Raw genomic sequence first — 25,525 nt, forward strand, 5'->3', positions numbered from 1 at the left:
GTACTCATGAAAGCCACTGTTTTTTTTTCTACCAGCTGCTGGCCTTATTTTTAACAACAAGACCCTTTGTTTCAGACCAAAACCTGGTAAAAAAGGCAGACGTGTTGCTAACCCCCGAGGAACTGATGAAGGGAGAGGTGCGAAATCTGCAGAGCCCAGATCAGTTTGTGGTGCCCAAATTTACACTGCCAATATCCCCAGATGTTCTCCAGAAAGATGCGCAATTATCTCCCTTGTCTCTGACATACTCGCGTGGTGGAGGAGCTAGTCAGAACGATCCCTTTTTGCAAAGCCTTCCTTCGGGGCGGGGCAGAGGCGTTGAGGGTCTGGCTTCCCAGACTAAACCATTCTTCCAGCTCATGAGCCAGAGTGAGGAACCTGCCTCTGTGAGGCGACAAGAAAATATGGATATAAAAAAGGTTGTTTTGCATGGTGCGGCAAAACCACAGTTATTGTCTCCAGATGAGTTCACAAAGTCGAGTCATTTGGCAGATGGACAAGGTGATTTTCAGCTTAAGAATATACCAGCTGATTTTACTTCAAAGAAAAGTGATGTTGAACGAAGGGAAGACATCATTCCAGAAAATTTCACTAATATTAATAATTCAAACATTTCTCCATTACAATTAGAGTCCCCCAGGGACCCACCAAACCTGGTTAATTCTAAACGAACACAAGGTGGAAAGAAGAAGAAAAAACAGCTGATAAACTTGAGCACAGGAAAGATTTTGGGAGTAGAAAATTCTCACACTCAGCTGACCAAAGCTTCGAGTGAACCAAAACCTTCAAGGTCGCCTACATTTTCTTATGCAGCTGCTCTCGGTGCCTCAAAACAAAGTAGTGAAGAGAAAGCTAAGACCAACAGCAAATTGTCCATGAAGAGCATTGCTTTGGATTTGCTGCGTGAACCATCAGAGCCAGAACCTAGCCTCCCAGAATCGGGATCAAAACCACCAATTGTTGCAGAACCAGTCACACTTTCAGAAGTCCTTCCAAGGGACGTAACTCTGCCAACAACCAGCACTCCTTGGGGCAGTGCTGCGCCCAGTGTTGCCTATCCTGTGGCTAATGAGGAGTTTCCATCGCTAAAAGAGGCAGAAAAACTGAAACACCATAACGTGAAACCGATAGTGCCTATTGATAAATCAGATGTGGAAGTCATAGCTACGTCCAGGGAACTCGTGTCTTCAGAGGGAGAGGATTGTGATGAAAATGATGAGGTTCAATTAGCCAAGCCTGCTCCACAGGCTGCTATCAGGCAGCTGAGAAACTCATGGAAACCTGGGCAGAGGAAGTGTCTGATCTGTGGAGATGTCAACCATCTTGTCTATGACTGCCCAAATAAGAATAAGAATTTCATCCTGTCTTAGTTTAGTGAAGTCTTTACTTGTGACAGATGCATGTATACGTGGTCAAAACAATTGTAGAGCTCATTTACTTCACAGGTGTCTAGGTAGAGAAACAGAAAAAAGGAATTCGTTTGTTCCAAACCTGAGATAACGTTTTGGATTTCTGACAGAATTTGGTTTAGAATTATTAACTTACTTGAAAAATCAGTTTTTGTTATTTTCTCAATTTTGGTTTCAACACATAGTGTGCAGGTTAAGCCTGTCCAGGATTACATGATTTTCAGGAGTCTAAAGTTTGTGTGTGTAAAAGGAGAACAGATCTTAACTGTCTTCATGCAGGACTTCATGCAAGATCTGCGGCTGTCATACAGGACAGGAATACTGTGATTCCGAGGTTCGGTTATTTATATGCATTGTTTAGTTTCAGGCAATATTTTTCCCATTCATGATTGACTACGATTGAAAGATTTAGAAACTACATTGTATATGTGAAGGATGAAATAGAAGGTAGACAGATGTAAACTATCAGGTGCGGTTTCGTATATAAATCAAGATGATTGCTGTTGAAAGAAAATTGAAGAAAATGGAGGTTGAAGTTAAGTGTGTTACAGGCCATAGTAAGTTACTTAATCTGATGTACCCATTGATGACAAAGTTGAATAATTCTGCAAATGTCATTTGCAGTTACCTTATTTTTTGCTTGTCAATAACAGTGTTAAAATACATGGAGCATGTATATGAAGATTAGAATGTATAATACAAATCAGGTTGGCATAACCTTCTACTGGTACAGCTGCAGTGTTAATGTTCATCAGATGGAGGGTAACTTGACTGCCATTTGTATAAGTGAAGTATTCGTGAATTAAACTCGTGTCAAAAGCCAAAAAAAAAACAACAAAAAAGGTTTTGAAAGTGTTTGTTCACATGTAGTATGAATATACATGTATAGTAAATTATGATTTGATTTGATATAGAGTTTGTGACCAAATTCAATCAGGTCTTGAAAGGGTCCGCTAACCTAAAAGGAAGCTATCAATCAAAGCCTCATTTGAGTAAATAGAGATAGTTCTACCAACAATAATGAAAAGTACATGTAGGCTTTGCTTTAATGGAGATGTTGCCTCTCTCAAGGCCTGGCATGGCTGTACGTGCCAGCAAGATCTGCCAGCAACCTGCAGATAATTGTGGGTTTTCACCGGCCTCTGCCTGGTTTCCTTCCACCATAATGCTGGTTGCCGTTGTATAAGTGAAATATTCCTGAGTACAACTTAAAACACCAAATAAATAAATGAATAAATAAAGTATACATAAAAGGTTGGTTATAGAAGATATGGCTTAGAGGTTAAGATATCCATGTTATTTTGTTAGAAGATTAATTTAATATTTCATTTTGGCGAAATTTTTTCATCAGAAGCAAATCTTTTCTGCCTGCTTCCTATGGATGTTTGTTAAGATGTCTGATCGGGTTATGCCATCTCTTACCTTGTAATACATATATGTTACCAGTTTGTCTGCAAATCATTAATACAAAGGCAGGACTGAGCTATGAACTGCAGACATCTAGGTGAGGAAAATCCCCCGACACAACTAGTAGACATTGTGGTGTACATGGATTCCTCTGCCAGGATTCTGTCCAGTATAAGTGAAATTGTCTTCATTGAATAAATGATATGCGGGTCAAACTATGATGCTGTGATTGATCTTTGAGTGTGTGTCTGTATATGCATTCCCTGATCAGGATGTTACATGGGAAAGGTTGACTGCATGTCAACAACGAACCAATACTTCCTTTAGCTAATCAGACCTACAGGTGAAAGTTAATTATGGCGTAGCGCCACTTCGGCAATATTGCAGCCACATCATGGGCACTAATTACATCTAATCTATTGGAAAAACTTTGATGGTTTTGTTTTAATGTTACTGTACTGTCCGAGCTGCATGTATTCTGTGTAAATGGTCATCTCCTCCCGACAGGTCATTGGAGGTCATTAAACATGCTGAGCCAGAAATTATTTAATTTAGATCATTGTTTGAGTAGTGGATTACATAGAACCTGATTTTAATAGCTGTACCATTGTACTTAATTCATACACATGTTATTAGCTTACAGTATTATGTAGAGTCAGATAATTTCTGTTCAGTGTTAATACTTTCTTTTTCTTTTTTCATTTCTTTTTATTTCTTTTGTATTGTTTATATGTGATGTTAAATTAATATATATTTTTTCATGTCATAGTACATGCATAACAAGAATTGGACAGTTGTCTTTGTTATAGTTTATTTGTTTTATTTGGTATATATTTTCTTCAGCTACATAGCTTGATATAAAATGCTTTGCCAGAGTGGCTAAATACATTTACATGATTGCACACGTTCTGTTTGCCTTTACTTGTGTTTAGTTCCATACTTCATGCCTTATGAATGTGTGTATCTTTTGGTATTCACATATGCTAATTGTTTTGATTCTGTAGCAAATTTATTGTAATTAAATCATTTGGATGGCTGCAACTAATCACTTCTGGTTCTGTAGGCTATTTCTTAATAGCCTGCATCAGCTTCCTCTCCGGCTGTAAGTGGAAAGGCCTGTCAGCAACCTGCAGATGGTTGTGGGTTTCCCCTGGGCTCTGCCCGGTTTCCTCCCACCTTAATGCTGGCTGCCGTCGTGTAAGTGAAATATTCGGCGTAAAACACCAATCAGATAGATAAATAAATAAATAATAAATAGCCTGCATCACATGGCAAATTATGCCAAAATTAAAAAAAAAGTAGTATATAGAACCCTTTGTGAGAGGAGCCTACATACCTCTAGGTTTTGTTGTAATTCGTGATAAATGAAATTATTGTTCTATAAATGGATTTGCGTAGATTTCATTGGATATAACACAATATGTGAAGATCTACAGTCATTATTTTTCAACACTTGGCTCTAAAGAGATGTTTTATCTGTTCATTCCCAAATTACCTGATTTTGTGAAAGTAAAGATGTTTGCCAATTGAATAAAGAGTTTAACAAGAGGGATTGTTGCATCTGTTAATTTACAAGTTGACTTCTAGAAATCTTTCTATTGAGCAGTGTACAGTTTTCATTGAACTGAATTTTCAGTAAAATTAGCTCATTCAAGAAAAATTTAGCAGAGAATATTTCTGTTCATTCCAGTCTAGCTTAGGTCAATCAACCTTTAGGAATTACAACATTATTTTCAGTTAGCGGTACATGCCTTTGATCTGCCCATCTGTTTTCATCCATGTGATTTGAAGATTGACACCATTATACCACTTTTGATAAGTTGTGCAAATTTGTTTTTGTTTTGAAAGTTGGCGTTCTCCATTTTGGGTTTCCTAGGCAACATAATAAACAGTTAAATGTGATTGACCCTGGTGCAGATGCAGGATTAAAACTGTTTTCATTGCTGTCGTAATTTGTAGGAAGGCACTTAATCTTTTCAAAATTAAAATCTTTATTTTGAGCATAACCAGATTCTATTACAAAAAATAAACTGGTCAGTGGGAAATTTTTTTAAACTCTTTGCTAATGGAAAAGATAGCGATTTTAAAGAAATTAAAATTAGGAAAAAACCCTTGTTGGGTTAATGCCCATTGAACATGTTTTAACGAACGCCATAATTAATGGTATTATTCACACGCTGACAAATTATTGTACATCATCGAAATTTAGCTGAATTACCCGTGAGCCATTTTATAAGCAGTGGACGAATATGATTAATAGAGTGTAGGGGTATTATACATGCAGTATATAACTAGACACATTGTAATTCTGCTGTTAGTCTCTACCTTTATGGTTTATATACATGTACTTTGACAGCTAGACCAATTCCGTTCGTACTGTCGTAGAGCTGCCAAGCTTTTTCTGATGGGGATAAGGTAAGTACATGGATGTATTTGTCACAAATCAAACATATTGTTAAAATAATCACCTAATTAAGTGCTGATTAATTTTGTGGAATTCTGATGGTTTGAAGTATCAAACAGCACACAGGGGAATAATATGTTCATTAGTCCTTGACAAAGACCTTTGCAGGCTCTGAAAGTTAAAGCATTCTGGAAGTGTCCAACCTTTGAAACCTTTCAGTTCTTGCAGTTTAGGCTGTGACTTTGGGTCAGCAGATGTGCCATATACAGGGCAATTGGGGGTGGTTTACTTCATCAGACTCCATAAATCTGTCTGCTAGCTACCATATATATGTTTAAGTAAATAATTCTGGCTTAAAATGATCCCTTGTAGTGAATGTCAGATGTCAGTACTCTATTATTTGTTTGTTTGTTTTATTTTTCAGATTAATGATGGTAGAATTATGCATTATGAAATGGGACTGCATGACTCGTCAGAGCGAATTCACCATTGGTTCACGTGCAGTCTTCCGTAGTATCTATATGTACGTTTAGTGATGGAAAAAGGTATGTGTACATTGTGTGCTCATCTTGCTTTATTTTGGATATAGAATAGCATTGAAAACTTGCAATGTAAATTTACGTGCTGAACAGGGTGGTGTGTATCATATGGTGCCACACCTTATACAGGTATTTATTCATGCAGAAGCACTTGTTACTTTCAGGAGTGGGTCAAGGCCAAGTGGTTAAGGTGCTTTTTTCCACTTCCTAGCACATATGAAGTGCGAGTTCAATTCCAGCCTTGGACAAGGAATTGGCACATTTCCTCGTACTCATTTATGTACGAATGTAAATAAATATTTCTTTGATACCTTTCACATTTCATTGTGGGGCCTGGCTTGTTTATTTGGTTAAAGAACAGTCTCACTTCGATCATGAGGAATTTGACCCTCAACCCTGTGTTGTAATCCAGCCCTTTGGTTAGGGTTAATGGTTTACTCTAAGCACTCTGTTTATCTCCAGCCATAAACCTAATTAGCTTTCATATAAGTGATTCAAATAAATAAATATGTAGATTTAAGCGTAAAATGTACATTAAAGTTATACCAGTATATATATTCACATTAATAATGTAAAACTCCTCCTATTGTCATTTTCTTAAAGGTCTTTGATGGGAATTCAAGAACTTGGGTGGAGTGCCAGTGAACTTAACACTCCGGCCCCTGACAGAGTGAGAGGCTGTAGGTAAATACAGAACTCTAAACTTTACAATTTTTATACGTTTGCTTCAAATAACTACACATAACAATTACTTCTCCTTTCTGTTACTGATTACTAATTGAATAGAGAACATGAAAGCTCTACATTGGCCTGTGTATGTATGTATGCTTAAGGTACTTGAGGTAAGTTTAGTGCTTTTATTTTATACATGTATTATCCTGGTTTGAAGTTGTTCACTATTCATTCTTATACACACTTTAAATTACCGTGAAGTGTTTCTATTGATGCTTGACCAGATTTGATTTCATTACATATACCCAGTGACCCACTTTTTACTTCTTCAAGAAAAACAGTAAATAAAATGTTGTTTGCTGATAATCTGAAATAAGAAATTTTTTTTCTCGTCTCAGTGCATAAACTTCTGTGAGAGTTATGGCCCCTTTCCTATACTCACTGAACCCTGGGACTAATATAACTAATATAGTCCCAGCTGAACCCGTGTGCATCCAGAGCTAATTGTATCCATAGATGCCTGGGTGGACTTGTGCAGTTCAGGTTTATAATGGTCCCTTCTAGGGCTGTTTAATCAGAATGTTTTGTGTTTTTGTCTCTGTCACGTTTTGAGTGCAATGTCTGTAAATTACATCAAATCTACTAATTTGCATAGGTGATAAGCTCAGTTCCTGCAGTAGGAAAGGATCAATATGGTTCAGAATATTTGAGTTCTGTATTGATTTTTATGAAGTCTGTTCCTTTCTGCTGTTCCAGGGTGAATACAAAATCTTGAAAATCCGTTATCATTGCCCTCTGTTGGCTACATCTCTTTACCTTTTGTGTTTGCTTTTTTTTCGGCTGAAACATATGGCTGTGCGCAACACTGATTATTGGGTGTGAACAGGAGCAAATTACAGCTTGCCATACCTTAGCATCAGGTAGTCCCAGACAAGATACTTGTACATTTCAGTACTGTTACATTCTAAACATTCATGGCTGAAATAAAAGATGATCAGGCCAAGGCTTTCTTAGCCATAAGCTAAATGTCCAACTTTTCAACTGGAATAGATGTACTAAATGTTCCCACCCAAATGTTTATGAAGACAAGGTTCATACACAATCATAACTCTCAGATAACTGTCTTGTTTTTCAACTGTGATACATGCACAGTAGATGCTCAAAGTATTCCCTGCCAGTTGTTTGTAAATTGTAAGTCATGGCTCACTCTGAATCCAACCTCAACTGAATGTCTACATTTAGCTTTTCATCTGTAATAGATGCACTAAATCCCCAACCAAATGTTTAAGAAGACAAGATTCACACAAGAAGCCACATTCAAATATCTAGCTTTTCAGCTGCGATAGATGATAGTTGATTGTATTAAGGTAAGGTTCACACAGGATATAAGTCCAAGTCTTGTACCGTTTGCTTATCTCTAAACAAGGCTCATTTGGTTAGCACACTAGAGCAGCGTAATGACCCAGAAGCCTCTCACCAATGAGGTTGCTGCGAGTTCAAGTCCAGCTCATGCTGACTTGCTCTCCGGCTGTACATGGGAAGGTCTGGCAACAACCTGCGGATGGTCGTAGGTTTTGCACTGCCTGGTGGGCACTGCCCGATTTCCTCCCACCATAATGCTGGCGGCCGTCGGATAAGTGAAATATTCTTGAGTACGGCGTAAAACACCAATCAAGTAAATAAATAAATCTCTAAACAGATACTCTGTGATGTCTGGTAAAGTGTATTTGATTGGAAAAAAAAACCAGTTAAAATATAATTACTGACATGCGCTTATGCAGGACATCACAGTCAGAAAGTACATGTAATTAAATACTATGTGACTGATTCTAGTGGTATCATAAGCACAGGACATCACAGTCAGAAAGTACATGTAATTACATACTGTGTGACTACATACTATGTGATTGATTCTAGTGGTATATAAGCGCAGGACATCACAGTCAGAAAGCACATGTAATTACATACTATGTGACTGATTCTAGTGGTATCATAAGCACAGGACATCACAGTCAGAAAGTACATGTAATTAAATACTATGTGACTGATTCTAGTGGTATCATAAGCACAGGACATCACAGTCAGAAAGCACATGTAATTACATACTATGTGACTGATTCTAGTGGTATCATAAGCACAGGACATCACAGTCAGAAAGTACATGTAATTACATACTGTGTGACTACATACTATGTGATTGATTCTAGTGGTATATAAGCGCAGGACATCACAGTCAGAAAGCACATGTAATTACATACTATGTGACTGATTCTAGTGGTATCATAAGCACAGGACATCACAGTCAGAAAGTACATGTAATTAAATACTATGTGACTGATTCTAGTGGTATCATAAGCACAGGACATCACAGTCAGAAAGCACATGTAATTACATACTATGTGACTGATTCTAGTGGTATCATAAGCACAGGACATCACAGTCAGAAAGTACATGTAATTACATACTGTGTGACTACATACTATGTGATTGATTCTAGTGGTATATAAGCGCAGGACATCACAGTCAGAAAGTACATGTAATTACATACTATGTGACTGATTCTAGTGGTATCATAAGCACAGGACATCACAGTCAGAAAGTACATGTAATTACATACTGTGTGACTACATACTATGTGATTGATTCTAGTGGTATATAAGCGCAGGACATCACAGTCAGAAAGCACATGTAATTACATACTATGTGACTGATTCTAGTGGTATCATAAGCACAGGACATCACAGTCAGAAAGTACATGTAATTAAATACTATGTGACTGATTCTAGTGGTATCATAAGCACAGGACATCACAGTCAGAAAGCACATGTAATTACATACTATGTGACTGATTCTAGTGGTATCATAAGCACAGGACATCACAGTCAGAAAGTACATGTAATTAAATACTATGTGACTGATTCTAGTGGTATCATAAGCACAGGACATCACAGTCAGAAAGTACATGTAATTACATACTGTGTGACTACATACTATGTGATTGATTCTAGTGGTATCATAAGCACAGGACATCACAGTCAGAAAGCACATGTAATTACATACTATGTGACTGATTCTAGTGGTATCATAAGCACAGGACATCACAGTCAGAAAGTACATGTAATTACATACTGTGTGACTACATACTATGTGATTGATTCTAGTGGTATATAAGCGCAGGACATCACAGTCAGAAAGCACATGTAATTACATACTATGTGACTGATTCTAGTGGTATCATAAGCACAGGACATCACAGTCAGAAAGTACATGTAATTACATACTGTGTGACTACATACTATGTGACTGATTCTAGTGGTATATAAGCACAGGACATCACAGTCAGAAAGTACATGTAATTACATACTGTGTGACTACATACTATGTGACTGATTCTAGTGGTATATAAGCACAGGACGTCACAGTCAGAAAGCACATGTAAAATTACATACTGTGTGACTACATACTATGTGACTGATTCTAGTGGTATATAAGCGCAGGACATCACAGTCAGAAAGCACATGTAATTACATACTATGTGACTGATTCTAGTGGTATCATAAGCATGTCATTTGGTTAGATTATAAGGCAAAGGCTGAATATGTAGTCATTGGTATTTTACGTGTCTGTGCTGTACATGCTTTTATTTACTATGTGGTCTCATCTATCTTACATATTTGACTAGCGGCTGATTCTGTGGATGTAATTATGTGTCAGATGTGATGAATATATGCCTGACAGGAATACTGTTGTCCCCCAGTCTTCCGTTAATAGCAGTGCATATGCATCAGTATATGTACAACAGACATGTTTCCATTTAAAATGAGATATCAGTCTATTACCATTAATTACTCTGTACCGCATGACCTCACATGGTTGTTAAGGTAAACATTTTCTTGCATGTGATAATGATATATATATATTACATGTAGAATAATGGCTTGATAGTGAAATAATATATACATGACTTTAATTTGGCAGATGCCTGTATTTATTTGATTGGTGTTTTACTCAAGAATATTTCACTTACACGATGGCAGCCAGCAGTATAGTGGGGAAAAAACGGGCAGAGCATGGGGGAAATCCACAACCATCCGCAATCTGCTGCAAGGCCTTCCCACTTATGGCCGGAGAGGAAGCCAGCATGAGCTGGACTTGAACTCGCAGCGACTGCATTGGTGATAGGCTCCTGGGCCATTACACTGTGCCAGCGCGCCAACCAACTAAGCCACGGAGGCCCCCAGATGGCTGTATTTTCAACCGTGCTTTAAACTTCTTCGCTGTGCTCTGTTGGGATGTGCATGCATTCCCTACAAAATCCACATGATTTTTGCACTCTGGATGCATCCTCTGCATGACCCTAGTGAGTTTTGCAATCTTTTAGCAATCAGCTGATCATGCGTTGCTGTTATTTAACACTTCATGTGCTCAAACGTTCTGAGTATATGCCTTACAAGCAGTCAGAAAGTTGTATTTGAGTCATTGACAAGTGATGATATCAGTCCTGTACATCACTTGTGTGATTTTGTAAACACCTTTGCAATGTTAGCAATCATTTTCTGCATTTAAACAATCTGTGCTCTTGAGATTGACACCTTATTTGCATGTATTTTTTCATTTCCTTCGTTCCCTTATGACAGTCTTTGCTGGCTCATTCAACTGCAGTGTTGGTCTTGTGGCTACAGATCAGCTTCTTACTGAGACTGACCGTGTCCGATGGCTCACTTGGTCCACTTCAGGGGTGGCAGATCCAGGATCAATCCTGAGTTGGGTCACGCCCAAGACCTTCCCTAAATAGGAAGTTGTAGCTTCCTTGCATGGCATTCGGCATGAAGGTGATAGTGCAGTGACTGGTTGAGCTATGTCAGTATAATAGATCGTGTGGGGCGGCTTGCTTGCCTTTGGTAAGTCGTTTCAGTGAAGCAGCACTTGATAAAAGAGAGGTGGAAATCCGTCCTGCAACAAGGAGGTACATTACATGCACTCTAAGGATTTTTTTGTTGTCATATGACTGAAAAATTGTACGACTGAAAAGTACGACGTTAAACCCCAAGCACTCACTCTAACTGAGATTGCAATGTTGAATGTACCTCTCGATCTCCAGGTAGCCCATGGTTCCCCATGTGAAGGTTTTTCAGGTATGTTGGGCACCTCATTTTGGCACCCCATTTTATCCTACTCATAAACTTGCTATCATTCAAGTGAAAAATGATATTACAATCAAAAATATGAACGTAATGACCCAGGAGTTTCTCACCAATGCGGTCGCTGTGAGTTCAAGTCTAGCTCATGCAGGCTTCCTCTCCAGTCGTACGTGGGAAGGTCTGCCAGCAACCTGCGGATGGTCGTGGGTTTCCCCTGGGCACTGCCCAGTTTCCACCCACCATAATGCTGGCCGCCAATCAAATAAATAAATAAATAAATACAAAAATATGAAAGCAATATATGTGAGAAAAAATCTGTCATGGCTGACAGCTATGCCGGGATTTAAGCTGCCATTTTCAGTCAGTTTGACACCAATTGGAGCTCAGTCACTTCTGTCTCTAAGTCTTGGAATACTCAATGGAATTACACCCATATTTCTAGTATCATTTGCAACGGTCTCTTGTAGTTTTGATGATGTCACATCTGAGTTATTAAAAGCGATTTTCAGACAAAATCTCATGTAAATTAGATGGCTACATGTATGTTGAACTTTCACCCTACAAGTGAAATTAGGGTATTTATTTGGCGTCTTTAGAATCTGTAGGAAACAGTTTTGATCATATTTCATGTCTCTTATGTAAACACACTTACATGTATGAAATTTGGTCCATTTTCATTGGGTTTTTGTTCCTTTCTGGTATAATCTTTTAGGAGACGTTTTCTGATGAAAGTGTAAAGATTTCAGTATGGGCTCCATACCACATGACCTCTGACCCTAGAATTTTTTCATTGCATCAGTCTTAATGGTATACATGTACGAGAGGATAACAGTGTTTCAAAAGCATGTTTGTAAAGTTTTGATTGGGGAACTGGAACAAAATTTGGTGGGATAATAATCAGACCAGAAAACAATAGTGTTTCCAGCCTAAAATGCTTGAACCCTTGAATAGTATTGATTCTTATTATGCCAACCATCATTTTAGGACAAACATTTATTTGTCCACACATGTACTAAAACATTTTTTAAAATATACTTCAAAGAACATATACACATTTAACACTGAGTAGGTTGACTGTTTTTGCCTTCATTTCCATCACATACAAGACTTAAAAGTTTGATGGTATGTAAAAGTACCAGTTTGCAAGATAAATATTTGTAATTGATATATTGATTGAATGAAATGCAGCTCTATCAGAGCAGTCATATGTTTGTTAATTCTCCTCTTTCCCCCACCCCACTCCACCACTCCCCACGGGCAGAAGGCTTCCAGGTTGTTCACAGTCTGCTGGCAAATTACTCCCCCTCGGTTGCTCTCTGTTTGTTCTGGTTTACTTCCTCATATATTCCCGTCCTTGCCTACTCAATTAGTCAGCTGCTGGAGGTCCCTATGGCTGGGGACTTAACCTGTCATTGAATTAGGTCCCTGACGGACAAACATGGATAGCAGTGATAACTGGGATGGCAGGAAACAGGGAGAAGTGATGGTAGAGGTGGGGGCTGGGGGAAGGCAAGCTATGATAAATGTGAGAGATGGGATATGAAGGAGTAGGAAATGACCGACCAGGAAATGACCAAGGATCCGCTGGGGATCGATGCAGATGCTACAGGTCTTCTTCACATTGGTCAGGAACCATCACAGCCTCTGTGGTAATTCACAGGGATAACTAGGGCTAAATGGTTTACACCTCCTCTGTGTGTGTGTAAACAGAGCAGAGATCTGTTATCTCCAAGGTCAGCATGCTTGCAGACGCAGATTTGATGTCACTTGCACTGACATGACCAGTCATCTCAAGTTTGCAGAATGTTATATCCTATCTGGGCAGAGATGCCAGCAAGCAAGGTTGTATGGTCTGAGGGCATCTGGCATATTGTAAATGATTTAATAATTTCAGTGACCTACCTTGGCGCTTACTCTGTACCAAACATATTTCTCAGACGCATATGCCACTGGCTCACTAATGTATCAGGCTTCTTCCATTCACCTATTCTTTAATTGGAGTGAACATGAATTATTTGCATTGCTAAGTTTTGTATATCAAGGTCATTATAGTTTTTTTTTTATTTTCCCAAAGTTTCTCACAGATACACCACAGACAAACCAAAGTCAGACTAGTGGCTCTCAACTGGCCTTGATGCCTGTGTGCAGCTGTTAGTGTCCTTCACAATTTACATGTACTGTATGTCTGTTTAAATACAAATTAAAATGACCAGAATTGATTGTAAAGCTTACACGTAAGTCTTACTTTATTTCCTGCTTTACATTTAATAACAATAGTTATAATTAAGTTCATGAAGATCTTGATGCTATGTCATTCCATTTGTAATGGATCCATGCACACGTAATACATTTAGGTGTATTTATTCATTTGACTGATTTATATGATTTGACACACTTACATTCACATCACATTGGTGGAAAACAAGTGGTCTGCCATAAATCATAGATTCTGCAAACGGTCACACAAGTTGTCAAGATATTGACACCAAATCCCAGTCCAGAGATGGGTTTGAACTTGCACCTTGTGTGCGCTAGTGAAAAGCAAGCACCAAACTAATATACATGTATGTATGGCTTGCATTTGTGAAGTGCCCTAAATGACCTAAACATTCAACCACCAAAAAGCATTTTTAGAGGCAGATAAGTGTCATTACATATTTCTTCTGGTGCTAAAAATTACATTTTCCTGGTCGGATATCATTTTACCTTCCGAACACCTCTCAAAGCACCTTTCTGAAATCAATAGAACTCCCAGAATCTGGACAAATGGGCAACTTAGTCATGAACAAAATTTTAGGGTGAGTCCATCGAGGTATTGTGATTGAGGGTGGAGGAGAGGATAAGGGTGGAAGTGGCATCAGAGTTTTGTAGTTAGGGTCAGCTATTCTATCGCCACATTAACCAAACATTTTTTAATTTAGACTGTAACCACAACTGAAGAACTTTTTGGTGAGCCACAGGCTGTCTCCTAACCCTTGTTTATACATCAGTATTGCAATGTAAGTTAACTTTTGATATAAATTTTGATATAAATTATTGCAAAGGTTGAAAACAAGGTTGTATGTATTTCAACTATACTTGAGTATATATTCAGGTATTTTATTGCAGGCAAAGGTTTAATAAATTCTGACATGAAAATAGACTTTATCTGAACAGTTTGAAACTGGCCAGATGACTGGGCTTGAGGATTTGCAGCTGTCCCAAAGGCTATTATACATGTAATATGTATAATAGCCTTTTTAATAGCTCTGATGTTGCAATGGGTTGTCGTTAAGAGTAGTTCACCAGAACACAGGGTGATACCAGTATACATGTGTTTAACAGAAGAGTACATAATAAACAGGTGCCCTTTCAAGTTTCATATGTTTCCTCTTTCCCCCACTATATGATCAGATCTATATTTCTCATGTGTATTAGTGGTCATTTAAACAAGAAAACATTGATTTTTCATTCCATTTCGAATATTGGATGTTTCATAACTGCCAGACGAGTAATGTGGTCACATGGGGAGTAGTTCTGATCATACATGTAGTTACCAGTAGCACATACTGCTGGGCCTCTCACCATAGCACTTTTATTCTCCACCTGCTTGCAAACACACTAAAGTTAATTTACATATGCTCCATAGAAGGCTATAGTCTTTTTTGTTTTTTCTTTTTTTTTTTTTCTTCAGAATTTTGATGTACAAGTAAAATGCTGTGATTTATCAGCAGGATTGAATTAAACCAAGTATTTTGTTCCTTTGTAATAATTTATTTCATGTCAAAAACAGACTCGAACCCCATATATGTGCGAATTAACAGTGTGGCATGTAATTTGTTAGGTCTCAGGGGCCCAGTGAATATTAATTAAATGTCTTATTGCTGATTAACCTACACGTTTAAATTTAGGGCTCAGCTGAAAGTGTGTGGTTTAAACACAACTAAACAAGATAACAGCTGACTACGTGCTGACAAATAGACTACGTTGAATTTAATAATTGATTTTTACAGGAAATGGTCGCAGTGTTAATTATCACACGTCTGTATTTTTAATTTTGCCATAAGCTTGCTTGCAGTATATTGAAATGTCAAGACTGTGGACTTTGGGGTATTGTCTACATGATTAGTGTTTGTTTTTTTATTACCCATCCGCATAGGCCAATTTGTATGAACCTGAGGAAAGAGCTCAAGCTGAAGGACTCACCCAGTGACTACAACCTTGTGATTTCATTATGTTACAGAATGCACAAGTGGGTAGCAAAGATTGCACTACAGCAGAAATGATTTAATTTACATTTAATGATGTGTCTGCATATCCCCGGATTATTTGAATGCATAGACCCAAAGTTGATGTTTAAGAAGTCAAATTTTGACTGGTGTCATTTTTCAATTATTTAGTTACTATGTTTTTTTTTTTTTTTTACGAGTGGTTCCAAATGTCCATCCATCTGATACCAAAATATGAGAACCAAGTCAAGTTTACATGTTTGTCATAAAATTTTGTGAACTTAATTTTTAACCTTCATTCCAGTAGAAAGTTTCTTTCTTAAATGAAAAGTTGTGAGACAGTATTTTACTGACCGTTGACCTGTACCTCCTTACAATCAGCATACACATTTAGGGTTAGCATTTTATCAGTGCTTTTAAGACAAATTGAACGACATCCATGCTTGAAGTCTGACTGGTGTATTACTCTCCAAAGCTTATAAGAATCCAGTCAGTACAGTGACCTTTAATCTTGTTGATGTCAAATCTCAAATTTAACTTGTAATTGTATGTCCCCAAAACTAGGTACATGTGGTTTTAGTGAAATTATACATGGATTTACTATTTGGTCCCCCAACACATGCTTGTATGCAGTCAACACAAATGGTGTGTAGACCTACATGTACCTTTCCAGGACATAAGCTGATACTGTACTGGTATTTGGATCCCGTGGATCAGGAATTTGAAGAGTAATTCCCCCTATTCACTGCTTGTACTTTGAAACCTTGGTGACATTAAGCAGTTGATGGCATTCATTTATGGATGTGCAGTCTTACCACTTGTAGTCTTACATTCATTGAAGATCATTTGTCTTCCTCCAGTAGGGTGTGCATATATGTGCATTGTATTTGTGTGAGTAACTTGCCAAAGATCAGTGGTTTGCACCAGGAACTCCAGTTTCCTCCACTCCGAAACTTATTTAAACATACCCTGTTTCTATATGATTTTACATATGAAAGAGCAAATTTCAGTGCAATTTATTCACCCTTTTTCATTTGATTTTGGAGACAAAACTACATTGATTGGGTTGGCCAATTTAAGGGCTTCACAAAAACTCTAATTTTATCAGGCTACACAGAATAGTGTCTTCAGAATATGCATACATAAACACCTTGCAAACTTTCTAAAAGGTTGAAGAATTACAGTAGGTCTTGTAAACAGTGTCTCCAAAACTGTATGCTAGCATGGGCAATAAATGTATATAGTCTCTGTGATTGAGATAGTCTGTAGAGCTGAGATTTTTATCCCTCGGCTAGTAATGGCCAAGGGGTATTGTCGTAGCTGGTGGCGTGTGTCTGTCCATGCTTCTGTCTGTCCATATCCTGTAAACGCTCTATCTCTAGATCTGTGGAGCCCAGGTTCATCACACTTACACTTTGGCATGATGAAGAACCCTATTTATTTTAGGGACTTTGACCTTTTTCCACAAGGTTATTGTGGTCATTTAAGTTAAATTTATAAAAGGCTTGTAAGCGCTCTCTCTAGAATGGTTTAGCCCAAGCTTACCAAGCTTGCACCACACATACACCTTGGCATGACGAAGAATCCTGTTGATTATCAACGACCTTGATCTTTTCTTTAAGGTCATCAGAATCGTTTAGTGAAATTTTATAAAAGCTTGTAAACGCTTTATCTCTAGAACGGTTTATACCAAATTGACCAAACTTAAACCTCACTTACACTTTGTCTTAAGGAAGAACCCTATTGATTTTCGCCAACCTTGAACTTCTTCAAGGTCATTGGAGTAATTTAGGTTAAATTTTAGAAAAGGCTGGTAAACATGATATCTCTAGAACAGTTCAGCCCAAGTTCACCATCTACACCAGACTTACACCTTGGCATGAAGAAGAACCCTATTGATTTTAAGCAACCTTGACCTTTTTCTTCAAGGTCATAGGGGTCATTTAAGGGAAATTAAGATGCTGCTAGGGCAGTCTGAAATAAACAAAAAAGTTGTTATCCAAAAAGGTATTCTCCTGCTTCATGTTTCACAATTTTCTAATTGCCACTAGAAAAAAGATCTACAGATTATTACAAACTGCCATTAAGTTAGATCTATTCATTGCATTGTACATGTGCTTAAGGCTGAAGTGTTGACAGAAGTGCTGAAGGTTTTGAGTGCATTGCTCGGTATTTTTTGGTTAATGCCACATACAGCTTCATGTTTTGTTTCTGTAGATCTCTATATCATGTATTCTCAGTAAATTGAATATAAATAATTTTGACTGTTAGATCAAAATTAAGATACGGCTTACCATGATGGCTCAGGAGCATGTTCAACTGTCCCACAGTGAAAAACACTGTTCTCTTATAGACTAGTACTCATTTGAAACCGCAAACATTGCGGACATATAAAAGCATTCATTTGTATCTCAAAGCTGTTAAGGATGTTTTAATGATCCGCCCAGTGTGAACATTTGGGAATTTAGGAAGCAGAACAAGCAGAATCATTCATGAGTAAATGAAATATGTATGTATGTACACTGTAAAGCCAGATTGTCTGTTTTAAAAAACACCAGTACATTCAGCTTAAGCTACATGCACAGGCTGTAAGTAGAAAATGAAAGAGTCTGTGAGCTGATCAGATATCTAGAGTTCATGTGGATGTTTCTGTCAAAACATAATGATAGATGTAAATGTGTGGCTCTGTGTGTCAAATTTTGCTTTGTGTGCAATATAACTACTCCAGATATTATCTGCTTGTTTTTTAGGGGGTTTTTTGTTACATTAAATCAACTTCGAAAATCCACTCCATCTCTACGGAAGTGTTGTATATTTAAAGGAGAAGAAAACTTTAAAAAATGACACTATAGGCTGAAAAGAGCACATGTTGGGTAGGTTCCTGTAAGCATACAAGAACATCAGGTCTGGAGAACATATTCCATGAAGAAGAATCTCCTGTAGTATATGTGGTGTGTTAACGTTTGTCTTATATATAAATTTACCTCGTTCTTCTGGCCCCCGGGATCACAAAGCGATCTTAGACTTAAGTCAAAATTTCTGTCAATAAATTTGGTATTTACCTTTCTTTTAATATAATTGGAATTTGTTGGACAATAACTACCCAGAATACCCAAGCAATAAATTGTCCTTGTTACACAAGAAAGAACAATTTTAAAGTGATTTGAAATTTTGACTTAAGTCCAAGATCGCTCAATGAGGGCGGGTACACCAGCTGATCAACATGTAAAACTCTGTTTTCCTTTATTTGTCGAATTTCCAAAACTTTTGCAATTTTCTTGTATACACATCTATAAACATTATCCACTGAAAACACAAAGGGTAGATTGTACATGTATGTATAAAATGCTTTATTCCAGATCTAGATGCAGGCCATGATTTAGTGGTTAGAGAACGCCATCTTATATTAAAGTGATAAATTATTGAGTATGGCATTGAACAACAATCAAGGAAAGATAAATAAATAAATATTGCAGCTCTGTGAATTTATGAAGGCATTTTCTTAGAAGTTGGTTTCAACTTTGTTTATTTGTGACGATAATGAGATATGAAGAAGCATTTAGATGACTGGCATTGATCTGGTCACAGATATGGCCTGATCCCTGCACTGAAATCTGGTCAGACCAAGCTGACGGCACGCTTTACCACACCAAGATCAAGCAAAGAACATACATCAAATAAAAAAGTCATTTGGAAGGATGGGTTTTGGGGGTGATTGTTCATGTATGGAGAAGAGGGCTTTGTGTCCAGTGATCCATTTGAGTAGTGCTCGTCTGGAAATGAAGCAAGTGCTGTTTGCAGAGCTGGCTAATGACTTAACCTCTGTGTCAGTGTGCAATGCCTGGATGATTGCTTGACCTTCTACACAAACTACATTCCTACTCTCTACACTGGTGACAGTTTAAGTTGTTAAAAATTCTTCTGCGCACATATATTGAGCACTTGTCACATTCGAATTATCTTTACTTCCTGTTAAAATGGAAAATGGAGTGGAATCCAATTAGCAGAGCTGTCAAGAAGAAAATGAGAGAGATGTCATATCTTTTTTTTTTTTTGCCATTGCATATGTTTCCAGATGAAGGTTAGTCTGGTCATATTGATTTGAGATGAATCGTTTTAATTTTTTCTAAATCTTGTAAAAATGTAAATTGAATTCCACACAAATGTACACTCAGGGATGCAGTCTTGCATTTGAAAAAGGTAACATTCAACATTTCTACCCAAGTAAAAATGTTTAATTTACAAGATTCGAAACTTGTTTAAAGGTGTGATGAAGGGAGGGAAACTGCATGTCTATAGTGAAACATGCCCAAGGAGTACATAAATACATCTACATGTGTTTTTACATCGTACGTGGATCTACATGTAGTTTTGTCGGAGCTGATGGCTGGCTAATGTGAGGACAAATGGAGCGTAGTGGCTTTGATTTGGCATTTGAACATTTCTGTCTCTAAGGTGTTTTATTCCTGAAACAGAGGGGTTGGTGGTAGACGGTGAGTTGGAGGGGGTGGGGTGGGGGAAAGTAACATTGACTTGACACAGTGTGGTCAGAACAGTCAATTTCAGACAATTTCTACCTACAAGCATCAACTAAGCGAACTCAGCATGAAAGTATTCCACGTTCTACATGTATGGATGTACATTGTAAAATACTTGAAGTAACTAAAGGGTCCTGCTCATGCTGTGACAAAATATGACTTATTCAGCAATTTGAAAAATGTTGTGACAAAATGTTATGACAAAAACTGTGCCACAATGTAAAACATTAATTTTGTCACAGTGTGGAAAATTAATAATTCAGCTTCTGTTTTACTGTAACTTTACTGTTTAAATGAAAATGAATCATTGAAACACATTTATTAATAACTGAAAATTGTTTATACTAGCTTTGATGATGTAGTATTCCCGGGGAACAGTTTTGGATTAAATCTAGGTATGTATGTGAACCATTCCAATCCCCCTACCTTACCACAATCTGAACAGGGGAGTTTTGACATCAAAGTCTTTAAAGGTAACAAATGCATCATGTGACTCCAAAATGTTAAGCAACTTTGTTGTCATTAATTATAAATACCAGTTACCACTCTGTCAGGGGGCCACAATGATATCCCTTACGTCCAGGAACTTTTTTAAGTTCACGAACGCCCAGCTCGGCAATTTTCTCCATTCATTAACTCAAAATTGCTTTTTGAGACACTTGTAGTAAATGTAATAAAAAAAAATTGCCTAGCATTTCTCAGACAAGTCACATGGTACAACAGAACTCCGTGTAAATGTACTTTCAGCGTTGATATTTTGAACTGGAAACTCCCCTATCACAACATTGAAGCATTAAGAAAATGGGTGTTATTGTATCATTTTACTGCGTGTTAAAATACATTTGTTCACCATTAAATTATGTTTATTCTGTCTAGGCCTAGATCTGGTACTACTTATTTAGATGTGATTGAAATGCATAACTAATCCTGCCTTGCATATCAGATATACAGGTAAATATTCTGCTGAAATCAGGGCACACCAAAGTCAGATATTTCTATCTCAGAGGGTAAATTTGTATAGCTCTCTAATAATGGGATTTTAACTCTGTATGAAAAGCTTTTGATTTTAAAAGCAAAACTTTATTTTGGCAAAAATTATGCTAACATGATTTGACAGAAGTAATTAAGAGAGCGCCTCTTCATTCTGTACATGGTTTGTTTTTGTTGTCTTAGAGCTGCATCTTGACATGTCAATATGGCACAGATATTCACACTAATGGATGGCCTTTAGGATATGATATATTGCTGGCAACAGTTGGATTTGTTTCTACCCCAAGGGTATAAATCTTCAATTTTGGGAGGAAATTGTCGGCTGAAGTTAAAATTTGTTTATTCCAATTGATTTCTTCCGCCCACTGTTCTGTCCAGTCTTCCTTTATTTCTCAAGTTGTGAAACAAAAACTCTGCCTGAAACTGATTCTCCAGTGCAAAGTTCAATCATTCTTGTTCATTAACTCTAATGGTGCAGTCTAACAGTTCTACAGGTTTGTTTTTTGCTCATGCAATTTCCCCACAAGATCTACTGATCTTAAAGCCTTTGCTTTAAGATACACTGTGCGTGGCTAAATGAAGACACAGGTATAACAGCGACATCTGTGTTGTAGCTACAGGGAAGATATAGGGGCATGGCAACTTAAGAAACTCACAGATTTTCTCAGTGTGTTTTCTGATTTTTAAAAAAGCCCCGAAGATGATGTGGAAAGATTTTGAAGTATCAGGCATTGATTGATCTTTGCTTTTTAAGCTGTCTAAAGACTTAACATTTGTTGGATGGCATAACAGTCAAATTTTTACTGGAGCTTTTCAAACATTCACCACCAAAGAAATCTGACTGACATTGATCAGTAAATGTCTGTTTGATGGCGACTGCTTTTTACATCGATTCCCAGCTCATGCAAGCCTGGATGTGTTTTTGCATTTTTTTCTCAGAGATATTTGCTCTTGCATCACTAGGTTTTCTATTGCGACTAAGTGGTTGTTTTGGAAGATGGAGATTGATTTGGGAAATGCAGCACACTGCAACATGCTCAAGCAACCTTTAGCATGTTTGGATAGACTCTCAGCAAACCGCAGTGATACGACCTCTGTATTGTTTCTTCACAATTACAACAACAATGATTTAATTTATATGGCAAAATCATCCAGGTGTTCGGTATACATTAGCCACGCACAAGTATTTATGAAACTCATTTTTTCTACAGGTTTAGTCTAACTGTTTGCGGTTGAAGAAATACACGGAAGAGGAAACTTTACTTATAACTGAGCTAGACCGAGGAAAAAAAAATTTATGTAAATTTGATGCCCTTAAAACTTTCTGTCTGCTGGACAGCTATTAGAGTGAGAACAATATATCCACCGTGTATGCCTTGTGTTTTACTAGTTGGCTATTAAGGAATAGATAAATATGTCTGGAAGGCTGTGTTTTGCCTATTCAGTCTTGGGTGTACATGTTTCTAAGGAGATGTAACCACGGACAACAGCACTTTACATAACAATCTCTGACATTTGTCCAGCAGCCTTCTGGCTCGTTTTAAGTCAGGCCCATAAAATCATAAAGGGAAACAGTAGCAGTTTGTTGCTTCAGTGTTATTTGTGGTGGGCTGAATTATCCATAAGCTTATTTGGTGTGCCTCAGTGTTTTATGAGCAGTTCAAATTTGGTGCAGTTAAAATTGCAAAGATTTTGGAAATTGCTCCACATGGTTTGCATGTTTGGACTCCGGTAATAGGAATGGGGATACCAGAGTTAGTTTTCACAAGCTGAACGTGTACAGTACATGAAGGCTGGTTGTTAATTTGCTTCCAAGATCCAATGTAAAATATTATTTTGAAGGAATCTGCAAAGGAAGTTATGTAATTCTGAATGTTTACCACATTTAATAGATGGTATTACATGTACAAGCTGTTGTGTGCGTAGTATAATGTAACGTGTGCTATTATAGTGTAATTAATGAATGTAAATAAAGTAAATTTAAAGCATTCAAAATCTTTCATGCCATATATACTTTTTTTGGCCTTAAGTGGTGTGGTGCTTCCTCTACCTAAGATCTTAGAGATTACAGACCACATTTTGCTGGGGTCTACAGACTTAGACAGCCTTGTAAATCACGCTTAGCCTAACAGCTTTCTGCTTGGATTGTGTTTGGAACACCCAGGGAATATAGTCCTCGCTCGCATATACCGTTTATATGTTGGTTTGTCATGCAGTCAAAATACTTCCTCAAGCCAATCAATCAAATCTGATATTGGCTGCCCATTGGATAACTCAAGGAAACCACGAGTGTCATTGGCCAGTTATGTCAGATCATTAAATCAATAATTGAATGGAAGACCCATTTTGTAAACAAGGAGTGGATGAAACTACTCTTGCATAGTTCCTTTAATTGTCTTTAAGATATTGTAAAAAAGAAAAATAAACCTGCAAAAACAGATCTATTAGTTTTTGCATACCAAGTACATTGTTTCAGTAAACCTTGTTTGTGCCTGTGACAATCAGCTGCTATAGGCAGTTTTTGTTCGACTCCATGCCTTTGTGGACTAATTCACAACACATCACCTTCATCAAGTATTTAGGCTTTCTTTGACAGCACAATTAGCTTAATAAAAATATATGAGCAAAGATTGCTGTGAACATTTACTTAGATTGAGGTCAGCTGCCGGTTGGAGATATGTCAAGTCAAAGCTTGTGTGCTCATACAGAAATTGTTAGCCTCAGTTTAACCAGATGAGAAACTGTGAAAAGAACCATATGCCCACGGATTAGGCAGGAAATGAACAACTAGTGTTGAATGCCTGATAGTCGTGCCTCTTGGCTTAATCACTTCGTATGTATACAGTGTAGCTATTGTATGTATTCATAAGGTCCTTGAAACCCAGTTGTTGCATGTGTATGTAAACGCCATGGTCTGGAGAGTGGTGATGTCTGACAGCAGACATATACATGCATTTATTATGATAGTTATTTGATGTGATTAGTGTTTAACAACTACCCACAGAACTGTCAAATCCGACCAGCTAGCCTGGGTCCAGGGGCTGCAGACCCCTGCTTGGGTGCATGCAGGGCAAATTTCTGGTGGGGGGTCTGGAAAATGGTTTTGTGTATTTTTAACTGTATATTGCAAGTACAGTATATATATATACAGAAGTTAACACATACATGCATTTGTATTAGATGAAAACGTGCAACAGTGTTATGAGGCATTTCTTTTTTTTTACAAAAAAATGTGAGTTTTAATACACTGACAATGAGAACATGATTTTTAATTTAAAATGTGAGACTTCCATCAAAAACCCCTTTTTTTTAAAGACCACATTTTGTTGGGGTCTGCTGACTGAGACAGCCTTGTAAAATCACAAATCAGCTGCATATATGTTTCTTTGCCTGTCGGCTACTGAACATAATCTGTTGGTCAGTGTGTCAAATTTTTGACATCCCAGCTATTCTTTATTATGGGCCATGCACTTGTACAATGGACATTATGCGTTAATGGAAATTTGTATATATAAATGTACTTAAGTCGATTCAAGATTTTTGGTGGAGGAAACCAAGCATATAGGCCTTCATGCAACTATTATAATAAGAAATGTAGCGATACATAAATAGGATTTTAAGTCCGCTACATGTAGGCTTGTAGGTCTGCTACATACTTGTGAGTGTGTAAGCCTAAACTCCAGCAAGCTATTTGCCATTAACACCATTCAGTGCCGGCAGCAGCTGCATGCAATTAGGAAAGTCTGTTGGGTATCTGAATACTGTTTTGCTTGAACTTTTTGCAAACTTGTTCAAATGTTCCACCTTATTAAAATTCCTGATATCTGAACAAGAAGTAAGTTCTCTAGCTCTGGTGCACATGCAGTCTTGTGAAACATTAGGTACATTAATCATGCAGCGTTAGAATTTAGACATTTCAATGCCAGATTCCGCATAAGCCATTGCAGCTAATGTGTGTCGCTCTGGCAAATGGGAGGCCCAACAATTGCAGGCACTCTGCTACCCTAACCAGTTGCTTTTTATCAGCCTTGCGTGTTTTTTTTTTTGTTTGTTTTTTTTGGCCATTAAGCGCCAAGGTTGTCCCACAGGCTGAATAATGACTACAGAGTAGACACTTTTGAGTCAGATTGAACAGAAGCAGAACGTTTTCCTGGCTTCCCTCAAAATATTGATTGCTTCTTACAGTGACTAACAAATTTCAGATTGGCACTGTGAGA

At 37.6% G+C, this 25,525-nt stretch overlaps 1 protein-coding gene across 7 annotated transcripts in view; it reads left to right on the top strand.

Moving 5' to 3' along the window:
* LOC135466321 (uncharacterized) overlaps window positions 1–25,525 on the top strand; it is a 99,089-nt gene that overhangs the window by 19,498 nt on the left and 54,066 nt on the right. For 5 of the 7 annotated variants that reach the window (XM_064743747.1, XM_064743748.1, XM_064743745.1 and 2 more), the window contains 2 exons: window positions 76–5,765; window positions 6,363–6,443. In XM_064743747.1, coding sequence (XP_064599817.1) covers window positions 76–1,370 — 1,295 coding nt within the window. In that variant the 3' untranslated portion in view covers window positions 1,371–5,765; window positions 6,363–6,443. The remainder of the gene's footprint in view (window positions 1–75; window positions 5,766–6,362; window positions 6,444–25,525) is intronic. The other 2 variants (XM_064743746.1, XM_064743749.1) reach the window with 2 other exon arrangements.

Source organism: Liolophura sinensis, chromosome 6, assembly GCF_032854445.1.
Source record: "Liolophura sinensis isolate JHLJ2023 chromosome 6, CUHK_Ljap_v2, whole genome shotgun sequence".
NCBI lineage: Eukaryota > Metazoa > Mollusca > Polyplacophora > Chitonida > Chitonidae > Liolophura > Liolophura sinensis.